General features: G+C 35.2%; 2 protein-coding genes across 2 annotated transcripts; one reads left to right on the plus strand and one right to left on the minus strand.

Annotated features, from left to right (window-relative positions):
- Window positions 1-6: 6 nt before the first annotated feature.
- Window positions 7-10,724, minus strand: LOC117106585 (basic immunoglobulin-like variable motif-containing protein). The gene is made up of 9 exons (XM_033247970.1): window positions 10,529-10,724; window positions 10,047-10,251; window positions 6,620-6,949; window positions 5,819-5,942; window positions 4,410-4,505; window positions 4,099-4,203; window positions 3,535-3,762; window positions 2,800-2,883; window positions 7-2,387 (listed from the first exon to the last, which is right to left on the minus strand). The coding sequence occupies exons 2-9, from the start codon at window positions 10,165-10,167 to the stop codon at window positions 2,000-2,002; spliced, it is 1,476 nt and encodes a 491-aa protein (XP_033103861.1). The 5' UTR covers window positions 10,168-10,251; window positions 10,529-10,724; the 3' UTR covers window positions 7-1,999.
- On the plus strand, window positions 7,689-19,247 carry LOC117106586. Its single transcript, XM_033247971.1, has 8 exons — window positions 7,689-8,181; window positions 11,834-12,242; window positions 14,356-14,558; window positions 14,977-15,076; window positions 15,685-16,105; window positions 17,314-17,520; window positions 18,311-18,462; window positions 18,887-19,247. Exons 2-8 carry the CDS (start codon window positions 12,237-12,239, stop codon window positions 19,100-19,102), a joined length of 1,305 nt encoding a protein of 434 aa, XP_033103862.1. The 5' UTR covers window positions 7,689-8,181; window positions 11,834-12,236; the 3' UTR covers window positions 19,103-19,247.
- The last annotated feature ends 1,662 nt before the right edge of the window (window positions 19,248-20,909 follow it).

Raw genomic sequence — 20,909 nt, forward strand, 5'->3', positions numbered from 1 at the left:
ATGTATGGCCGGGTGGTAAATGGGCAGGTGGCAAGGGCCAGGTGGCAACGGACCTAGACCATTAAGTTATCATTAATATGTAACCAACATCATCAAGCAGAGTAAACAAATTAGTACACTCATAGACCTATAATAATGACAAGTTACATATACCAACATTTTTTTCTCCAAAATCTAATACTGTATTATTGAATGTTTGCATCATTGCAAGGTTTTTTGAACAGGGTAGAAGGGCCGATATTTCTTTTCATTTTCAAAAGGGGTTATCATTTTTTGAGAGAGAATACCATATTTCCGTTTGTCTATGTAGTTTTCCCCTAAACCATAAACCTTATCTACGGTCTATGTCTGGATTTGAACATTATCACAAGTACCACAAGCACAACTCTATGTATGCACTGTACATCATTTGAAAAGGTGTGCCTATATTATATATGCAAGTTTTTATCTCTTAATAAGCAATAAATGTGGCAAAGAAAAGCCAAACCAGTAACTCGTCGTGTTTCAGAGACAATGGCCAAAACCTGCTGGAACATCAACACTTTTAAAATCTATTTTATTGCACTAAACTAACCTTTATATAGCTATACATGATGCTTTGCTGTTATTTTCCCCATTTTTTAAGGACTTGGTGATGGTTGCTGTATGAGAAATGCCCGAAATCATAAACTTTGACAGACAATGTTTGATTATATTGTGTCTGATAATGCGGTACAGCATTGTCAACAGTGGCAGATGCAGGAAGTGGAAAAAAAGGTGTGCGTCATCTCCAAACCCTCAACCCACCTCCACAAACTATTAAGAAATTAAAATGGCTAAAACTATAAAGCTTTCAGTGCCACATCCCCATCCCCAATAAGTAAGAAACAACCTTTTTCTCTATCTGAGGTTCTGTTTGTTTTGAGCATTAGGACCTTGATTGCCACCCCAGCAGAAAAACTCCGCCACTGGTCTAAGATTCTAAGTGCAGAAGATACTAAAGTATTGTTAGCAGCAGACTTTTAAATTCAGCATTTTTTACCTTAAAAATATGAAAAATACAAAATCTATAACCAACTACTGTATATTTGGACAACTGGCATTACTAAACTCAAAAAGTATAGAATTGCAGTTCTATACTCTTTTCTATAACTATTGGAGTAACACTAAAATACTGAAGGCAAGTTCAAACTATTGATATTGCATAGGTAACTAATGGAGTATGTTCAATGGAGTATGTAAAGGACACACGTTTCTTATGCTTTCCTTCCCATAATACAATAAGTAAATTAGTAACATTTCAGGTGAATAATAATATTCCTCAGCAGCAGTACAAATTCACTAAGCATTCTTTCGCATACTTTTTATATGAATCCACCACCATTTCTCTAAATTTCTTTGAATCATTTATCACCCATTTGGGATGGTACATCACTCAATTCACATGGTTGGTTCATCATTCAACTCACATGGTAAATCACTGCATAGTTGTACATCACTTAATTTGCATGGCACATCACTCATTTGCATGGCACATGACTCACTTTAAATAATACTGTACATCGCTCAATTCACATGGTTGGTACATCACTCATTTGCATGGCACATCACACCATTTGCATGGTATACCACTTAATTTGCATGGTACTTCGCTCACTCTGCATGGTACATCACTCAATTTGGATGGTACATCACACAATTCACATGGTACATCACTCAATTCACATGGTACATCACTCAATTCACATGGTACATCACTCAATTCACATGGTACATCACTCAATTCACATGGTACATCACTCAATTTGCATGGTCCATTACTCACATGATACACCTTTTAATTTGCCTGGTACGCTGCTGAATTTACACTGTACATAATTAAGAGGTTAAATCGTTCATTCACATGGTACTTCACTCATGCATACAGTACATCACTCACTTACATAGTACATCACTCATGCACCCGGTACATCGCTTACTTACAGTACATGGTACATCACTAATGCACATGGTACATTGCTCACTTACATGGTACATCACTTAATTCACATGGTACATCACTCAATTTATGTGGTAAATCAACTTCTCCAGAATCGTCAGAAACATCCCTCGATCTGCTTTCTTCAGATTCTTCAATGTGTTCCACATCTTCAATGGGCAGCTTCTTGCCATTCCCAATTCTCCTATCACCTCCTCCATCATTCTCAATGATCTTAGTAATATGTTTTTCTCCTCCAGCTCCTTCAGTACCAGCCCCTCCTTGGAAGAAGCTCCTCTGGAAAGCCATGATGCAATGCAGGTTGCCTCCTACCTTCTTTGTCTTACGCACCTGTCTGCCAAGATGTAATTTCCTGATGTTGATGAAGTCTGGAGACTGACAGTTCAAATCAGCAGAGATGTCTTCCCATCTGTAATGAAACAAGCAACGAGTTTTGATAGGATAAATTCTATTGTTACACAGTAATAAAAATCTATAAATAAATTAGTGGCAAGACGAGCAGCTGAACGGTAAGATAGAAGCACTGCTAATCACACCCTTAACAGCAGTGCTGGTTCAAAAGCTTTTAGTGGAACAAAATCTTCTTTGATAAGGACTTAAAATTGGAGGTCCAGTGTACAGATCTGGCTCATGTGCACTTTAAAGACCTCAGTGCTTGTTTTCAGAGAATAGGGGTTATCCCGATGCACTGACCAATTCAGCCCCCGTTGGCGAGAAATTATGTGAACAGTAAGTGTCTCAGTAGCCACAGATTACATCCATACACAACTCAGTACAATGGTGTGCTGAGTTTTTCTGAGCATAGTATAGAGTTGGCCTACCTGAAACAGTGTAAACCTGGGTGCTTGCGGCTTGGATCCCCAACCAAAATCCAGGTTTCGACATCTTCATTCGTCAAATCTCCTCTATAGAAAATAGTAACATGATCAGAGATGGTAAGCACAAATGAACTTGGTAAGCATTATAATTTTATGTTCATTATTATTATTGTATAATGAGTATTATTGTTTTAATGTATCATATTGGAGTGGTTAATATGCTTATCTTTAAATCCCAAAGCCCTGGGTTAAAGTTATTGTCAAAAACTGGATTTTTTGCTCATTCTCAAAATTCCAATTTATATCTTACATGAACTAATCAAATCCATACTTTTAATTTCACTCTCTTATTTGCTTGGTATTCTGTGTCTCTAAACCTTTCTCTTAAGAGAGGATATTATTTAAAAACATGTAATGTTTATTGAGCTTATGCATTTGTTTTTTGAATCATTGGTTTTTTATTTAGAAAAACAAACAAAACAAACACCAGAAGCTGAATTACGAATTATACCCTGGCTAGTAAAATATATAACCACTGTGCAAAAATCCGTAGTTAAAATACAAAAGTATTTATCTAAATCTTGAACACTGGCATTATCACGCTAGTATTTGGGGCGCCTCCTGGGAAAAAATTGTAAATTGAAAAAAACTAAAGCCGACTCCAAGTTTTTTAAAATTTTAGTTGGGCTTCGGCAACACAAATTTTTTTCCTTAATAAAAAAAAAAAGAACTGTTTACCTAAATGCATCTATAGCCTTCTTAGGTACATCCTCAAATCCTATTGGACAAAAGTAATGGTTCTGGCAATGATAGATAAACGTTGTATTTGTATCCCTCAAACCATTCTTTAGCATTCTCAGTGCTTCGTCAGACGTCCTACCCATTGTACGACCTTTACCGTGAGGCTTGTACAAGTAGTGACAGCGCCCTCGTACACCAAAATGATCATTCAGTTGTCTGAACCACCTGAAAAGTCAACAATATTCTGCCGTGTTCTGAATTGCAACACACTTTTACAGCTAAAGTCATTATTTAAATGCAAATACAAATACAGTAGAACCCCTCCTTTGGGACACCATTTAAGGGGACACTTTTTCAGCCACAAAATGAGGGAAAGCGTACCTTTTAACACTACGGACAATCCCTATTCAGAGTACACCACTAAATAAGGACAATTGTTTTTGGTCCCAAAGGTGTCTCCTTACAGGAGTTCTAATGTATTACTATATATAAATATTCTTTCTGTATTTTGTGTGTTATAATTGTAAATATTGTTGATGTACTAACTTAGTGATGTTTTACCTCATAAGAGTTGCATTACCAGTGAAGGGTCCAAATCGAATATCGTTGAATGGGGGTTTAAATCCAAACACAGTCAATGCTTCCTCTTGTGTTATCGGCCGAAGGCTGTTGAGCAATCACAGAATTAAACTCACGTCATTAACAACAAATTAGAACTATCTAAAGAGTGATAAAAGTGACAGAGATACAGACAGAGTATCTTAAACTACTACATTTGCCCCTGGTTGTTGCTGAGCATATTTTTTTTTTCAAAGAGGGAGACAGAGTGGAATTGTTTTGAAGTTTGAATAACAGTGAAACTAAACCTGTACCTTCCAAACCCAAGTGTACTGAACATATAATTCCAACAGGAAACTAGCGAAGACATTCCACAGGACTTGCTGTACTGCGGACGACTGATACAGAACCTACAACAAAAAATATTTAATATGATAGTGACAAGTAAGAAAACTGAATAAAAAGAAAAATATAAATCTGTCAATTAGTCAATCAATCCATTAATCTAATCAACCACCAGTTAGTCAATCAGCCTTTATTTAACTATATAAACAAATAAATAAAATATAAACCTATTAAAATAAATGTACGTAAAACAAATATTAAAATTTGTGTATTTATTTTAGCATTAATCACACAAAACATCCCTCACACTATTTCTATTCCGTCATCTTTGTGTTCGTAAGCTACACTGTGCAACCATCTTCATTCCTTGTGAATTATTCAATTAATACAGTACTGCACAAATTTCATCACACAATAATGGACTACCAGATCAGATACCAAGGGAAAAGGAAATATACATATTTGGCAAAGACAAGCCAAACCAGTCACTCGTCGCAAATCCTGTTTCAGACATACATACATGCTGGAATATTTTTGAAACAACATTTTTGAAATCTATTTTATTACACTAAACTAACATTTATATATCTATATTACATGCTATGTTGTTATTTTCCCCATTTTCAAACAGCAATTTCTAACGATTTGGTGATGGTTTCTGGCTGAAATCATAAATTTTGAAGGTTGATTTCTCAAATATTGTTCCTTAGACAGCTGTATGTTTAAACACTTGTAACTTCATAATGAAATGTCAGATTTAAATGATTCTTTTACCTAGTTATAAAGTAGTTCTCATTTTACTGTTTAACCCTGTATTAATAACGAAAAAATTGATTTTTGTGAGGAATGACTAGTTCCAATTTGAGACCACCTTTGGGAACTTCAAACTTGGGGTGGTCTTGGTGTTTGGTCCCCATATGGAGGCGTAGCTCAGGGGAAGATTTAGAGGGCCCCCTTTGGGAGATAAAAAGAAGGAAAAAAAAAGAAAAAAAGAAAGAAAAACAAAAAAATGCTAGCCCAGAACCCCTCAAATGTTATTTTCGGGCGTCTACAACACAAAAATTTTGCGGGGAATTTCCCCGGACCCCCTAAGGCAGTGTTGTCTCGATCGGCCAAACTTTTGGGGGCCCCCCTTTTGGACATCTCTGGATCTACCCCTGTGGCTTAGGGTTGATACTGAAGATTGTTATTTGGTTCTTTGAAAAGTAGTCTTGAATTAAAGGGGTCTCAAAATTAGAGGAGTCTAGAAATTGGGGGGTGCATTCTATCAGCAATAGCCAAAGTCACACCAAGTTACCAGTTTGAGATTTGAACTCTTGACCTTCTGATTAGAAGCAAAGCACTACACCATTGTGCCATAGGAAAATGTAAAACTTACCATCGCTTCTGATCAAGAACTTTACGTTGGGAGATATCCTCGGCTGTTGCAGTCACTGAGGGCGGCATATAAGGCTCGGAAAATTTATCTCGCACTTTTTTCCACTGTTCTTCTCGTTTGCGACCTACACAGGAATTGGATTGATTTTTACTTTTGTGAGAATTTTGGAATAATTGGCAAACGATGCATGTTAATGATTTAATTTAATTACATTATATATCAAATCAAACCTTTGTACAAAATATGTGATTTTGTTAGCATAATGATACAGTAGTAGGCCTACATGTATATATTATTGCAGTACCCCCTGCTACTTGGGGATCAGATTCAACACTGGTTACTAAGCACAGGATTGGTGGTCTAGTGGTTATGACACCAGGCTAGTTTCTGAAGGTCGTGGGTTCAATTCTTACCACAATCACTTGCAAAAGTATTCAGTACGATAACAAGTCAGGTAGGGGAAAAAACATCACTCATACCCTGACCCCAACAAACCTGCCAAGTTTAACACATTGGCTGTGAGACTCACGAATGTTCTCACATTCAAGAATCAAAACCTTGGTGCATTCCTTGGACCCCATATGGGAAAGGGTTTTCAAAGAAAAGTCCCATGTCAAATTTGTCAAACTTACAACTTCTGCCACTCACTTTATCAAATAGACTTAATTTACATACTTATTAAATTTCTGTCCATTCTTTCAAAGTACTTATAGTTTGCAAAATAAAGATATCACAAATAGCGGTTGTAATTGTAAAAATAATTATCATTATTCAAACATATTAAAACATGTATAAATTAACCTTTCGGTATCTTTGCTGGAACAATCTTCCTTGTATCTTTAGTAAAATCAGAAACGTCAACCTCCCACGCCACACCTTCCTCTTTCTCTAATAATCCGTTATCATATTCGCCAACATGTTTATCCAAGTCTTTATTCACAGTGGGGAAATTCCCTGCGGCTGGGATCCTCTTCCCGCGCAGCTGTTGACTGCTTCTGTTTTCTTTTTCAGATGATGCTGTATCATCGGAATCATCTGAACTGTCATTGGAACTGCTTGAGTAAACTCTTCCGGTGATAACGCCGGTGAGTACATGTTCCGGAACTTCCTCTTTCTTTTCATGATGATCACCTAGACAAGGAAGAGATAGAAAAAATAAACATCTTTTAAAGTTACTAAGATAGAGTGAGCAATAAATGGCCAATTAACCTACACTATTACAGTTTTGAATAAATTTATTTGAACTTATTTACTGGCAATTCACAGCAGACAAACGCACTCCAAAAAATAATAAAAACAAACTAATGTGGAAAGACAATGTGAGCATTAATTTTAGTATAATTATAGTTAGAACAATATTTCAAATGTCAAAAGCTAAAAAAAATTGGCATATTCAATCTTTCAATTTGATGATTATCTTTCGTGTTCCTTTATAAATATTTCTGTTCATTGATTTAAAAAGGTCTGAACAATTATGTCTGTTGATTTTAACTGCCTAGTTTCAAGCTCCTTTTTTAAACATCTTTAGTGTACTTTCTGTGTCTATGCTCACTTTAAAAATTAATGACGTTATACCCTACAATACCAAAGGCCAAACTGAACAAACATTTTGTGATGCTACAGTATACATTATTGAAGACTGGAACAACTTTCAATCAAAAATAACAAACAAAAAAAAATCAATAAAAACTAGCTTTGAGTATAAAAGAGGGATAGATCCATCTTGGTATTGTACATTAACAGGATCTGAGGACATTGAGTGAATGTTTCCTTCCCATGTTATCTACTGTCTATTTACATTTATTGTATAAATTTAATTTCATTCCGTAATTCGTGGAAGAGATTCTATGAGATACAAGCGTGCGCACGAGCAAACCAGTGAGCATCGCTACGCGGGAAGACTTGGATGTGCTGAAAATTATCAATAGCAAAAACGCCTAAAAACCCTCATTTTGTTTCTGATACGAAATACAAAGGGTTGCTTATCATCTACTGGGTTATTCGAAAATGGATTTGTGTCACAATGAGCTTGATTTTGGTCTTAACTTGGGAGAAATTTCAACGATGCCTGACCAGCTGCCTGCTAACACCGTGCCGACTGGCCAGCTCAGCGCTAAACGGCGTGTGGGAGACGAAGGGGACACCCCTGGAACATCGACGCAGGCTAACCAAAAAGGGGACACCCCTAGGCAAAAATTAAAGCCAAAACGGGCGAAGTCGTCCTCTAAAAATGAAGAGATTTTGACTAGAATGTCTAAACTAGAAAGCCAAATTGAATTGCTCATAAAAAATCAAATACATGAGGAAAATTTCTCCGACACGGAGATGCTGTGTAAGGAGCCGACAGAGGAAACTTCAAACAGGTAAGTTCTCGTTTAATCTATCAATTATGTGTACTTATAAAAATGCAGTGTCACTTTACATTGTACACTGTACAATGTACACTGCAGTGGAGATTGGTACTTTACTTTATAATAATAATAATAGTATAGTTTTATATAGTGCACAAATCCATCTAATGTAAGATGCTCAGAGCGCTTGAAATGTGGACTAGGATCCCATTCAAGTTTTGTTTTATGGGTAATCCTGGTATAAAGTCTCAACTGTAAAATTTTGTGATAGTACCAAATAGAACAAGAAATGCAAACAACAATCTATATACAAATACAAAACATTTAATTCCGTTTCCTTTTTTTGCTATTTTTAGTCCCTAACTTTAAGTGGCTCCAACAGTAGGCCTAATACTTGTTAGGAAAGTGCAAGTATTATAATCAGAAAAGTTAAAACAGTCTAACCTGTTACCTGCCAGCAACAAGAAATAAAAATATTAATAATAATAATAATAATAATAATAATAATAATAATAATAATAATGCATTTCTTATATAACAATAATAATAATAACATTAATAATAATAATAATAATAATAATAATAATATTATAATAATAATAATAATATTAACAATATTATTAATAATATTATAATAATAATAATATAAATTTAATAATAATAATAATAAAAATAATAATAATAATATAATAATAATATTAACAGTTCACACTTATCAAATTTGCCCATATATGGGTATGGTGATGTCATATTACAACCAAATATGGGCATATCACATTTTTTTATCACATAGAATTTAAAAGTGTGGGCATAACAAGTGTTAAATGTTGCACAGCGTTTCCCAAGATATCACTCCTACTGAAATCCTGTCGTCATTAAAAGAGTAAAATAAACGTCAAATTTGAAGACGGTATACCTGCCAACTTTGCCGGCGTCTGATGTGTTAAAAAAAAAAATTGTATATAGCGCCCTATATGTAAAAAATGGCCAGTATAAGACTGTGAAGATTTGTGCAATGCCACAGTGAAAGATAAGCTGTACTACATTATCACAGGCACAGATTCATGGTAAATAACAGAGTCAGACCCCTGTATTGTCTGATTTATATGCAAACGCCTCTGGCAAAACCAGCCATTTGTAGGAAAAAATAAAAAATGAGTGTTTGGTGTTTTAAAGTTCTGCATGAATTCTTCCTTAAAGCAGTGTTTATTTGATGGAAATTGGTTGATTTTAGCAAAGTTATAAATATTCAATTCATTTTATAATATCAGGCATGCAAGTTTTGAGAAAACAGTTTCCAATGATTCTAAAATCAATAGTTCATGATAAAGATTTTCATTCTAATAATAATTTTAATATACTTTTCAGTTAGATTTAGTACTTGATACTTTAGAGAAATGTTAATCAATCTTCTATAAAAAACAAAAACATGAAAATGTTCAAGATTCTCAAATGTTTTGGGTGCTTTACAAATTAGAAATGCAACAAACATTGGGTTTTGCCAGAGCCAGTCACATATTATAACAATATTTCTAGAATATTTTACATGCTAATCTTACACATAATGCACATTGTGGGAACTTTGCAACAATATCCAATGGGCGGGGCTTAAAGGAAAGGTGAATTGAACATGGATACAACAAAGACAGGGCATTAAATGCTGCTTTATTTGTTGGATACTGTCGTGTGATGAACCAAATCCTTTCTCAACAGAAAATAGCATTCTTTTGCTGTGAGAAGTAGCAAAGAAAATGGCACCAGTCTTAAACGAATTCCTGATTGTGATTGGATATTGTTTTCCATACACATAATAACATCAAATCACGATTTGGATTTTATTTAACCTGGTGTAGCAATAGCCACTGCCAAAAAATTACCTTGACTGTCTAGCCGCAAACACGTGTTATTAAAGTTTATTGGTTCATCGTAAAGAGGGTTATCTTCCAAGTCATCCTCATCAGTCGTTTGCTCGGTCTGCCGACTTGAAAAGTTTCCCATGTTTTACCAATGTCCAGATTACATAGTAACAATAAAAGCAGGTACACACATAGGCTAATGCCTAGATTCTATTGCTGTTTGGGTCTGTGAAAATAATATTATTATATATTTACAATATTCAACAAAACTGCCTTTTTTAAATGCATTTCATCTATCTTACAAAAACCTACTTATTATTGGACTATTATTAATTTAGCGATAGTGACAACATATCTGCGATCGATTATTTGACAGCACGGCCATAGAAGGATCGAAAAGAGGAATTGGCTTTGATTGACTGGCCCGCAATTTTGCAATGGCTGGGGTGAAGATAGGCTTCAGTGAACGGTGGCCTATATAGGCCTAGCCTACCTAGACTTACCTCACAACACTGTATGGCGATGTACATTACAATACATACATTTATTCTTCAATAAAAAAAAAAACCGGTTACTAATATGACAATAGCTAACAGACATATAAAACAATATACTATAAAGTCAATTAATGCCGTATAGAAATAGGCCCTACTTCTACTCTACACAGCAACTCTCAAGAGGAGTTGCACAACAATAAACTACGCCACCAACCACTATTCTCGTTCCCGCTCCCGCCCTTTGTTAATTGAAGTTGTCTGCAGGAGCACCGCTTTCGGAACATTTTCGTTGCACCTTTTTATGGTGTTGTTAAAGCAAAGACATTGGGTCCCAAGTTGGAAGAAGCCACTTCCGGGAGATCTGTTAAAATGAGCTTTTCTCAACACGTCTATTTTTGTTTTGCTGTGCACAGTGATTCCCCTAATGGCATCGCACACAATGCCGCGCGTGTAGCCAGCTACTGGGACATTTGGGACAGTCCCACACAATTTTCCACTTTTTTCATATTTAGCCTAAAATGGGTACATTTTTAGGAAAATGGGTTCAGATTTTCCATATTTTTGCGTAAATTCCGTCAACTTTTAAGAAAATGGGTCCACAAAATTTGAATTTAGGCGTAAAGTGGGTCCACCCCTTGATGTTGTCCCAAACTGTTTGAAATTTTTGTCTACGGCATTGATCGCACCAAGAGATTATTCTTGTTTTCTTCTTCCCCCGCTTCTTCCCGATTTAATACAGCAGGGAGATTCCCACAACTTGCGGAAGAGTTGGGACCCCTAAAAGATCCTTGTTAATTTCACAGACAAATGTCAAACACAAATAAACTCTTAAATTTGATTTTGATAGTCTAATATATTATCCTAAAAAATAGGCTATATAAGAAAAAAAATGGCCGTCGATTTGTAGATCGATATAAGGTGTCTATAAAAAGACATCCTTTGTGTTATTTCCCCATTTCTTCTATACGTTTTTATGGTATGGTCTGATGATCATTTCAAAATATTTTTATACTCAATAGATAAAAAAAAACCAGGGTTGCTTGATTACAATAGACACCGGGATTACAAATAGACTTAATTACAAATAGACCCCCCCCCCCCCGTTGGAACCACCCCTGAAATGGTCTCCTTGAAATCAGTTGAGAATTTATTTACAATTATCATTATTTTTATAATTGTCGTTATAGTTATTATTGTAATTATTTTATAATTGTTGTTATTATTATTTATTGTTAATATGATTTGTTGTTGTTATTAACGTTTTTTGAAGTTTATTATCATTACCTTTTACTAGGGGTTTCTTCTTTTAAGATGTCAACAGACAAAGGCCTATCGATATCCAACAAAACACGTCAGAAGGCGACGAGTTCAGAACATCAGCACGGATGTAGGAAGCAGGTATCCCGGATGTTTACTGGGTATACTGTAAAGAGGTCGAGGATATTTACCTATACAACTAAAAGTCCTGTCAGAGATAATTTTGTTTAATTACACGCGTGCCTCAAACAATTGTCACATTTTCAGCTATGATCTTTGAAATCTGATTGGTCAATCACTATGCAAGTCCGCAATGTTCATCTAAAAGTCCTATAAATATCACCGATCTGTTGATATCCCGTAATTGAGAATCGGTGTTTGTGCTACAAAGTAAACTGAACGAATAGACAAAAGTATACTTACTGAAGTTGGTTTTGTCTGTGTATATACTAATATAATGGTGGTAAGTAGATTATTTTAGTAATACTTTCGTATAAATATCACCGATGTGTTGATTGAAATTATTTTATTTGTGCTACAACTGAAAGAATTGACAAAAGTATACTGACTGAACATGGACTGACGTACTTCCAGAATTTTACAATTTCAAAGTTGGCCTTGGCTGTGTATATAATCAGGGCCGGTTGGCCAGCTTTAAACACCACTTGTCGTTTAGACTCAACCTACTCCCTCTTGACATAACTCAGGAACCACAAGTCTGTGAACTCTGGGGTGAACGGTTAATGATATTATTCTTCTCTTTAGTGTAAAATTTATAATGATTAAGAAACTAGGATGCATTTTTTCTTAAATTGAAATTCAGCGACTATGTGGGCTTAGCTTTTATACAAATCAAAGTCAATTACTACACACGCACCGACGAGGAAAGTTTAACACAATAATTTTTATATGTACATGTTTTATGTTTATGTGTTGATTGGTCTTAATATTACAGTTTAAAATTCATATTATAATAACTTGGTCATAACACAACTTATTCTTAAAAGAAGCAGAATAATGCAATTCTTCAACGACTGTACTCTGACCAACACCAAGCTTAATTGGTGTGATTTTACTTCCACCAGGGAATTAAAAAAATATATACACAATTGTCTTTTGTGATTTTAAAATAACAAAATATAATAAAATTATATATGCCTTCCAATAAAGTTATAAGATCAACGCACATTTATCCTCCCTGTGACTGATTTTTTTTTATTAATCATGCATCGTGACTCATAATCAAAATAAAATAAACAGCAAAACTCAACAGTTTTGCAGTCAGAAAATGCAAAAAAAATATTACATTTTTGTCTGTAGTTTTGCCATTGGTTAGGTAGCTGCATTTCTGATAGAAAGAGTTGGAATTTTCCACCAGACACTGCAATCACTTTACATTTCTTAAAATATAATTTTATCTCTCACCCTGATCTTCGTCATGGCGAACTATGCGAAGTTCTGGATCCGCGCCGGCATGTATTGATTGAAAGTGTACGGTACCAAAGCAATATTATTTTTCGTTAATATAGGTCTAATCTTAGATTTTTGTCAATGTCCAAAGGCAAAATATTAAAATAACAATTATGCTCTGGTTAACAATTATATATGTGTGTGTGTGTGTGTGTGTGTGGTTGGGTGTGTGTATTTATGTACATTTCACCTGAGTATATCTGATTATTGATTTGTGTACGTCATTTTTACATTGATAATTTATTTTCAACGGATACTTCCCCAAAGTGTCCCTTTGAACCATGCCGCATGACGGAAAGTTTACATTAAATATAGGCCTACTGTATATACACAAATGATAGTAATTCCGTTTATTAATGTCAAATAGCCTTCTATTTATTAATTCTTTTACCATAAGCCATATTATGATATGAATGTGTGCACGTTATGCTCATGGTCCCAACAAAGTTTTTCCAGTGGCGGTGTGCCAGTGGGTTTAGGGGCCTCGTCAGACGCTACCTGAGATCGTCTGACTAAAATTTTACTTCGGAACACGGACCAGAGGCCCGGCCTAAGGGGTCTCTTGGTTAATAGTATTTACCTGAAACCACAGCGTGCTGTGACCCGGCAGTCGGCGAATTTGCATTATTTAGATCCGGGATGTTCGGCTATTGTAGCCCATCCTGTACCTATTGTAATATAGCGGAAATAATCGAAGGTGACGTTTAAAATATTTAATATGTAACCAGTAATCTAAACAATGAGAAGAGTGGTTCCACAGGTCGGGGGATTCACTCAACCAGAATAGGTCAGCTCCATTTTAAATACATAAAATCACATAAATAATTTCCTACATATTAGTAGACTCTAAAATGGATTAAATAAGCTTTTGAAACCCCTAAATTGTCAAAATTTTCGGACCACTTTCATAACCTTTTAATCGAAGCTCGACCACGCCCACTTTACTTTCGTCGGAGAAATCTGACCTCGTCGGGGTATCGGCCCTCCCCACGTCGGGGACCTCGCCACCTCCCCCGCCCCCATCGGGCAAATCCTGGCGCCACCCCTGAAATAACAGACTTGTACAGGGAAATTAATTTTAGTATGTTTTTTTTTCTACCACTTAGGATCGATTGAAGTCTCGTCTATTGCAAGCATTGTTTCGACAAATTTCAGAAGAAGATGAGAATGATCGTGTGGCGCTGTATATCCCAGATCCAGCCTGTGACCATATGATGCGTAAAATGGGTGCCTACGTGATGACCAACAATGATACGAAAGTGTTCTCAGGTGTTGACGCAGAAGGCGTTGCTAATGAATTTGGAATAAAGTAAGTTACATATACACTTAGGCCGATGGCGGGTTTAAGTGCGTAGCATGTCTTGTCTGTTAAGAAACTAATTAATATTGAATTGCTAATTTTAAAATGGACCCGGTCCACAGTGTCAATCAAGCTTAACACCAGACCAATTAGAACCAAGGAGGTATAAACATTATTTTTTATTTTTATACCTCCTTGATCAGAACGTGTTATTTATTAGCCAATGGTACGTGCTTGTTACGTCACAAAATTTATTTATTATCAAACAAAATACATTAAGATTGGTCACATATCGTGGCCCGAATCAATTATTATGTGAACCTAACAATTTCAGTATTTAACTATATAGTATCGACTAGTAGGCTATCTTATATTGTTACATCGGAGTAAATCAGTTGCATCTTTATATTTCAAATCGTTTTTGTAGAGATGGCGATGCGCTTATTAAGCTAAATGAGAACGACGCAGATCACATGTCAACGGATGAAATTCGTAGACTTATTAGTGAACAAAACGACTTGAAAATGGTAATTAAATCAATTATTGTACTTTTTCGAAATTGCAAGTCATCATTAACAAGTCATACCATAGTATCCATTAAAAATACAACACAAGCCTTATCTTTTATGTAATATCATCATCATCATCACCACCATCATCATCGTCATCATCATCATCATCATCATCATCATCATCACCATCATCATCGTCATCATCATCATCATCATCACCATCATCAACAATATCAACATCATCATCATAATAATCACCATTAATATCCTCCTCCTTATCATCATCACCATTATTAATATTAGTAAAATCTATTATTATTATTATTATTATTATTTACTATTATTATTATTACTAATATTACTATAATAATAATAATAATAATTACTATTAATGTTACTATTACTAGGCCTATACTATTATTATTACTATTACTATCATTAATATTAAATTATTATTGTTATTTTTAATATTATTATCATTATTATTATTATTATTATTATTATCCCATTATTATTATTATTATCCCATTATTATTATTATTATTATTATTATTATTATTATTATTATTATTATTATTATTATTATTATTATTATTATTGTTATTATTCCATTATACTATTAGGTAGTAAAACGTCATGAAGAACGTTACGTTGAAGACACAAGTGGTGGCGTCGTGAGGAAAATGGTAGAAACGATTGAAATAAATGACCAAGCGTTCAGAGACGCTTGCATCTTCCGAGGTGAGACTGCGCAGATGCAGAGGAGGTGCCGAAAGAACCCAAATAAAAAACACAATACCGCTCGACAGCCAAATAGCTCAGATAATGCACATAACCACAACGTCATCAATAAGGATGACCAATCTGGTGACGACATTGCGGCTGTGGGCTCAGAAAGGAATAGACCAGAAACTGACTCCGGGTTCTCAAGCTTGAGTGAAGAAAAGACGTGGGTTACCAAAGGCAACATTGAAAAACAGATACAGAGGATGCATAGATGCTCAATCTACTACGAAATCGTAATTCCTATTGGACAGATTAGCCGTAAGTACTATCCCTTTTATATGGATCGACCATTGTTGCGTAACGGCGTTCCACAGTTCCTTACTTTTATCATGTGGCTTTCAGGCTGCTAAATAAACTCCTCCACATTTCCTGGATGATGCGTTTTCCCGTTTTCTTCCCTTTGTAATTTAATTCATAATTTATAAGTTATGCTTTTTTTTCTTGTAATATAAGCGTCACACATGTAATTCTAAGTTTTATAACAAATGGCAATAAATTAAACTTGACTCGTTGTCCCTTTCGTAAAAATACACTTTTAACTTGTGGTAAGAAAGTCATTCCAACTCGTTTGCAACATAAAGAAAAAGAAATGTTGGGGGAGGAAGAAATTGCCTCGTCATTTAATGACTATTTCGTAAGCATTGGAAATAATTTAACAAAAAATCGTCTCGTCTACACCATTAAAATATATGAGTAACTGTCAATCAAACTCATTTTTACCACATCTGTAACAGAAAACGAAGTATTCAATATCATTAATAATATACAGTAGATGGTAGTAAAAGTTCTGGCTACGATGGTATATACAGTATATTCCCACGAGTTTTAAAGCCATTGCAGATCAAATAGCCGTCCCACTTACTCACTCATCTTAAATTGTTCTTTTATCTCTGGTATAGTGCCAAATCAACTGAAAATCTCAAAGGTAATCCCAATATACAAGGAGGGTAAAGTAAACAAAATATCAAATTATCGTCCAATATCAGTCCACCCAGTCCATGTATTACGTATTCACTGTTAAATTGTATAATTCAATAGTTTACCTGTTTTCAGGTTATGGTTGGCAGTACCTGATAGCCCCTAGTCCATTCTGAGTTATCGAAATGCGGGTGGCAGTACCTTATAGCCCCCAGACGCTGCCTGGGTAAACAACAGTTGGGTATCCGTTATATGTTTTTATTTTCAAGTATTTTTGCGTTTCCTATGTAACTGTTAAATTGTGTATGGTTTCAGCTGACAAGCAATCTCTTCTTTTGGAACGTATTGTTATGTATTTATCAATATTTTAAAAAGCGTTGCTTCAAAGGTTAAGAGTTAAAATAAAAACATAAAAAAATTGTCAAGCAGTGGAACGCTCCCACTTGGAGCCTATTTTGATATTTTTCATATTGGAAGTTGATAACTATTTCTTTACCTTTATGTTGATTTTTTCCAATTTTTCACATACTTTATTTTGAAACTTTCAGGGCCTATCTTACGGCGACTGGCGTCGCGGCTCTGGCAGGGGAAAATGTGTCAGATGGAACACCTCGACACAACCCCTGGCTACATAAAAAGCATCAAACACTCCGCTTCTGTCCAAAATGGATGGTATTTTAACACAGCGAATGCATACCTAGCAACGGATGGGAAAAATGTGACATACAAAACTAGTTTTCAGGACAAGAATGAAAGTTAGTGTACTGTACTTGATTTGCATCATCTTATAATATATCAGTATAAGACATTAAGCCACTCAGTGGCGTATAGCCTATAGGGGGATGCACATGCCCCTCCACCAAAAAAGCTCTCCCTTTCATTTTCGTCCCCCAGTCACCCCACATTGAAAATGTCCGAAGCAAGAAAAATTACACCCAAGTAGTTTAGTTTTTTAGTTTAAAAAAATCACCTCATATCAAACTCGCTTAAAGTCAGACTCCGGAGGAAAACAAATTTTTGATATGTTGTAGAACTGATTTTTCTAAGACAGGAAAAAGTTGTTTGACGAAAAACTGGGGAACGGTGAATAAGATACAGATTTTTGAATATTTAAAAACTGGGGGGGAGGGGGAAGGGAAGGGGGAAGGGGCGTAACCGCCTATTTTTACACCTTTTTTTCCCCCAGTTTTTAAATATTAAAAAATCTGTATCTCATTCACCGTTGCTCAGCTTTCGATCAAACTATTTTTTTGTGTCTTAGAAAAATCAGTTCTACAACATATCAACATTTTTTTTCCACCGGAGTCTGACTTTAAATCATCCAGCGTCCCCACACTACCTTCGAGCCCACCCCAACCACTATCCCCCAATTTCGAAATTTCAAGACTCCCAGATGCGCCACTGTCATCACAACAGCTTCATTTGTGGAATAAAGTTGCTATTTGTGGAATAAAGTTGCTATGACGGTTAAGCTACGGTAAGAATAGAAATATACTATGAACATTCAACTTATTAACCAACTAATTTTCTCTTATATAATAACAGTACTGGTCAGCGAGTACATGTTTCTTCATGGCTCATCGTGTGGTGGAAAGGCTTCGATTGCTGTGATGATCAGGTTCCACTACCCTGAATTTCTATATTTATGTTGCAAAGTCGACAAAGGTTCAAACGATCCGGTTTTATATTTAGATTCGGTAAGATAACAGCACAACCTATTAATTATTATTATTATTATTATCATAATCATCACCAGCACAACCATCATCATCATAATTTTTACATGGTGTCTGCTCATTTAAAGGTCCGACTCGACCTATTGAAAGATAATAAAATGCAGGGGCGGATCCAGAGATGTCCAAAAGGCGGCGGGGGCCGGGCCGGCCCCTCCCCCCTAAATCCGCCCCTGAAATGCGTTAATTATGGGATTATTTATTTAAAATAGATTATTACGGCGCCCGAGATTTGATTTTCCCCCGACGAACTTGCTGGAAATTCCCCGTTAGTGGGGTCCAGGTTCCGAGGTCCCGCCCCGCTAGCGCCGCCCCTGTCGCCGCACCAAACCGTAAGGCAAGAGAAATATTTTTATAACGAATATACTGCCTTTTTGTCTCTACGCAGTGTCAGGAACGAGTTAAGCCAGAGTCTGCGAAAAGCTCCAACAACGATGATCGTCTGTTTTTTAAAGAGCAAGACGACGATGGCCTCACCTTGTACCGATCGACAAATGTGAAAAATGCGTACCTCTGCATGGGGGATAAGTATCTGGACACATGCGTCACACATTCACCTGGAGAATTTAAAACTCAAGTCCTGTTTAACATGGTAGAGAAGTAGGGAAGAATGTTGGTGTACTGTATTTGAGGGTGCAGGTCAACTCGGCCATAAGTCAACTCGGCCACAGTCAACTCGGCCACAAGTCAACACGGCCACAAGTCAACTCGGCCACAAATCAACTCGGCCACAAAAAGTTCTGCTACAGCCAACTCGGCCACAAGTCAACTCGGCCACAAGTTATTTAATGTAAATCTAAGTCTTTGCATCCTTTTTCTTCAATATATGATTGAAATAAAGTACACAGTATGTTTTACCACCACACTACCAAAAGAGATTTGAATGCTATTGCCTATGAATTAAAAAGAGTTATTTATTAATGTGTTCGTCTTCTGTTTACTCACAACATTCTACTTCAACAATAATATTAAACAACAATAACGACAATAAATTAGTAATATTTACATTAATAATACTAATTAGTCAGTATGACGATAATAAATGTGATAATAACAACAACATTAATAGTAATATTTATTTTAACAAAATAGTAATAATACTAGTATAGTAATATCAATTTTAATAACTAATATAACGATATTGAAGGTGATAATAGCAATAATACAACAATAATAAATTAAAGATAATGTTTTATTTTTATAATAATAATAATACTAATTAGTAATAACAATAATAATGATACTTATAATACTAGGCCTACTTAGTAATAATAGGGTAATAATATCGATAATAAAGGTGATAACAACAACAATAATATTAATAATAATAATATGAGAAAAATACTAATAAAACGCCAATAACAACTTTTTAAATTTACTATTATTAAAATTATAATACTAAGACTAATAAATAATAATAATAATAATATGAATAATAAAAATAAAAAATCGAAAATTATTTATTATTTATATGGTACTGTAATAATAATACTATCAGCAAAAATTTGAACAATATATAATGTTAATGCTAAGACTAATAATTAATATTAAAACTAACGGTAATAAAAACAACAATAATAATAACAACAATGACAACAATAATAACAGCAATAATAATAACAATTAGTACAATGTAGTACCAGTAAATGACTTGTGGCCGAGTTGACTTGTGGCCGAGATGGATCGAATTCTTTGCATATACTTAATTTAAGAGTACTAGAACAGTGTAAAAACTATTTAAAATCGAACTTAAGTACGACACCCGTTTTTTTTTTTTTGTTTTTTTTTTTTAAATTTATTTAGGGTTACTATGCCTGATTTGTAAAATTTCGAAAAAGTTGAACTGGGCAAGGAGGATTCCTATGAGAGCAAAGGGTTCATGGACACTTCGATGCCCTGTTGGGTTTCATGGCAACATCTTTTGTGGAGATCAGGGCGCGAAGGCTCGCGTAGCTGAGGCTTCTAGCATTATACATGTAAATTTCATCATCATGTTAATGCTATTCGATGTAAGGGAAGGAGCTGGTTTGGTTTATAAGAGGGTGATTGGCTCGAGAATTGGGGTTTGGAACGGTCAGTGGCAGGGGGAAGACTGCCCCCACCCCTCCCACCTAACGGTTTTTACCGGGCTGACCAAGCCGTCGTACCGGGCTGGGTAATAAGAGAAAAGAAAGAGGGGAGAGGGAGGGAAAGAGAAAGAAGGGGAAAAGGAAAGGAAAAAGGAAAAGAAAAAGAGAAGAGGAAAATGAAGACAAGAATAAAAAGGAAGCCTTCGAAGTTATTTAAACACATAATAGTCCCAAACTCAAGAAAGAAAGATAGATCGTTTATCCTAAAAGAAGGGCCTCAATGTGTAATAATGGTGAAAGAATATGTTTGTAATAAATAAAGCCATAATGAAAATGCTTATA

The sequence above is a fragment of the Anneissia japonica genome, unplaced genomic scaffold, assembly GCF_011630105.1.
Source record: "Anneissia japonica isolate Jap-2015-1 unplaced genomic scaffold, ASM1163010v1 scaffold287989_len141851_cov153, whole genome shotgun sequence".
Lineage (NCBI taxonomy): Eukaryota > Metazoa > Echinodermata > Crinoidea > Comatulida > Comatulidae > Anneissia > Anneissia japonica.

What these genes read in the sequence shown, in the direction of transcription:
- LOC117106586 (XM_033247971.1), top strand. An exon ending in GCTAATGAATTTGGAATAAA is followed by an intron (nt 14,559 to 14,976) that starts GTAAGTTACATA and finishes TCGTTTTTGTAG; the next exon opens with AGATGGCGATGCGCTTATTA. An exon ending in TCCTATTGGACAGATTAGCC is followed by an intron (nt 16,106 to 17,313) that starts GTAAGTACTATC and finishes TGAAACTTTCAG; the next exon opens with GGCCTATCTTACGGCGACTG.
- LOC117106585 (XM_033247970.1), bottom strand. Translation starts at nt 10,167, where the DNA reads ATGGGAAACTTTTCAAGTCGGCAGACCGAGCAAACGACTGATGAGGAT. An exon ending in TTTGCGGCTAGACAGTCAAG is followed by an intron (nt 6,950 to 10,046) that starts GTAATTTTTTGG and finishes TTCCTTGTCTAG; the next exon opens with GTGATCATCATGAAAAGAAA. An exon ending in AGTACACTTGGGTTTGGAAG is followed by an intron (nt 4,204 to 4,409) that starts GTACAGGTTTAG and finishes ATTGCTCAACAG; the next exon opens with CCTTCGGCCGATAACACAAG.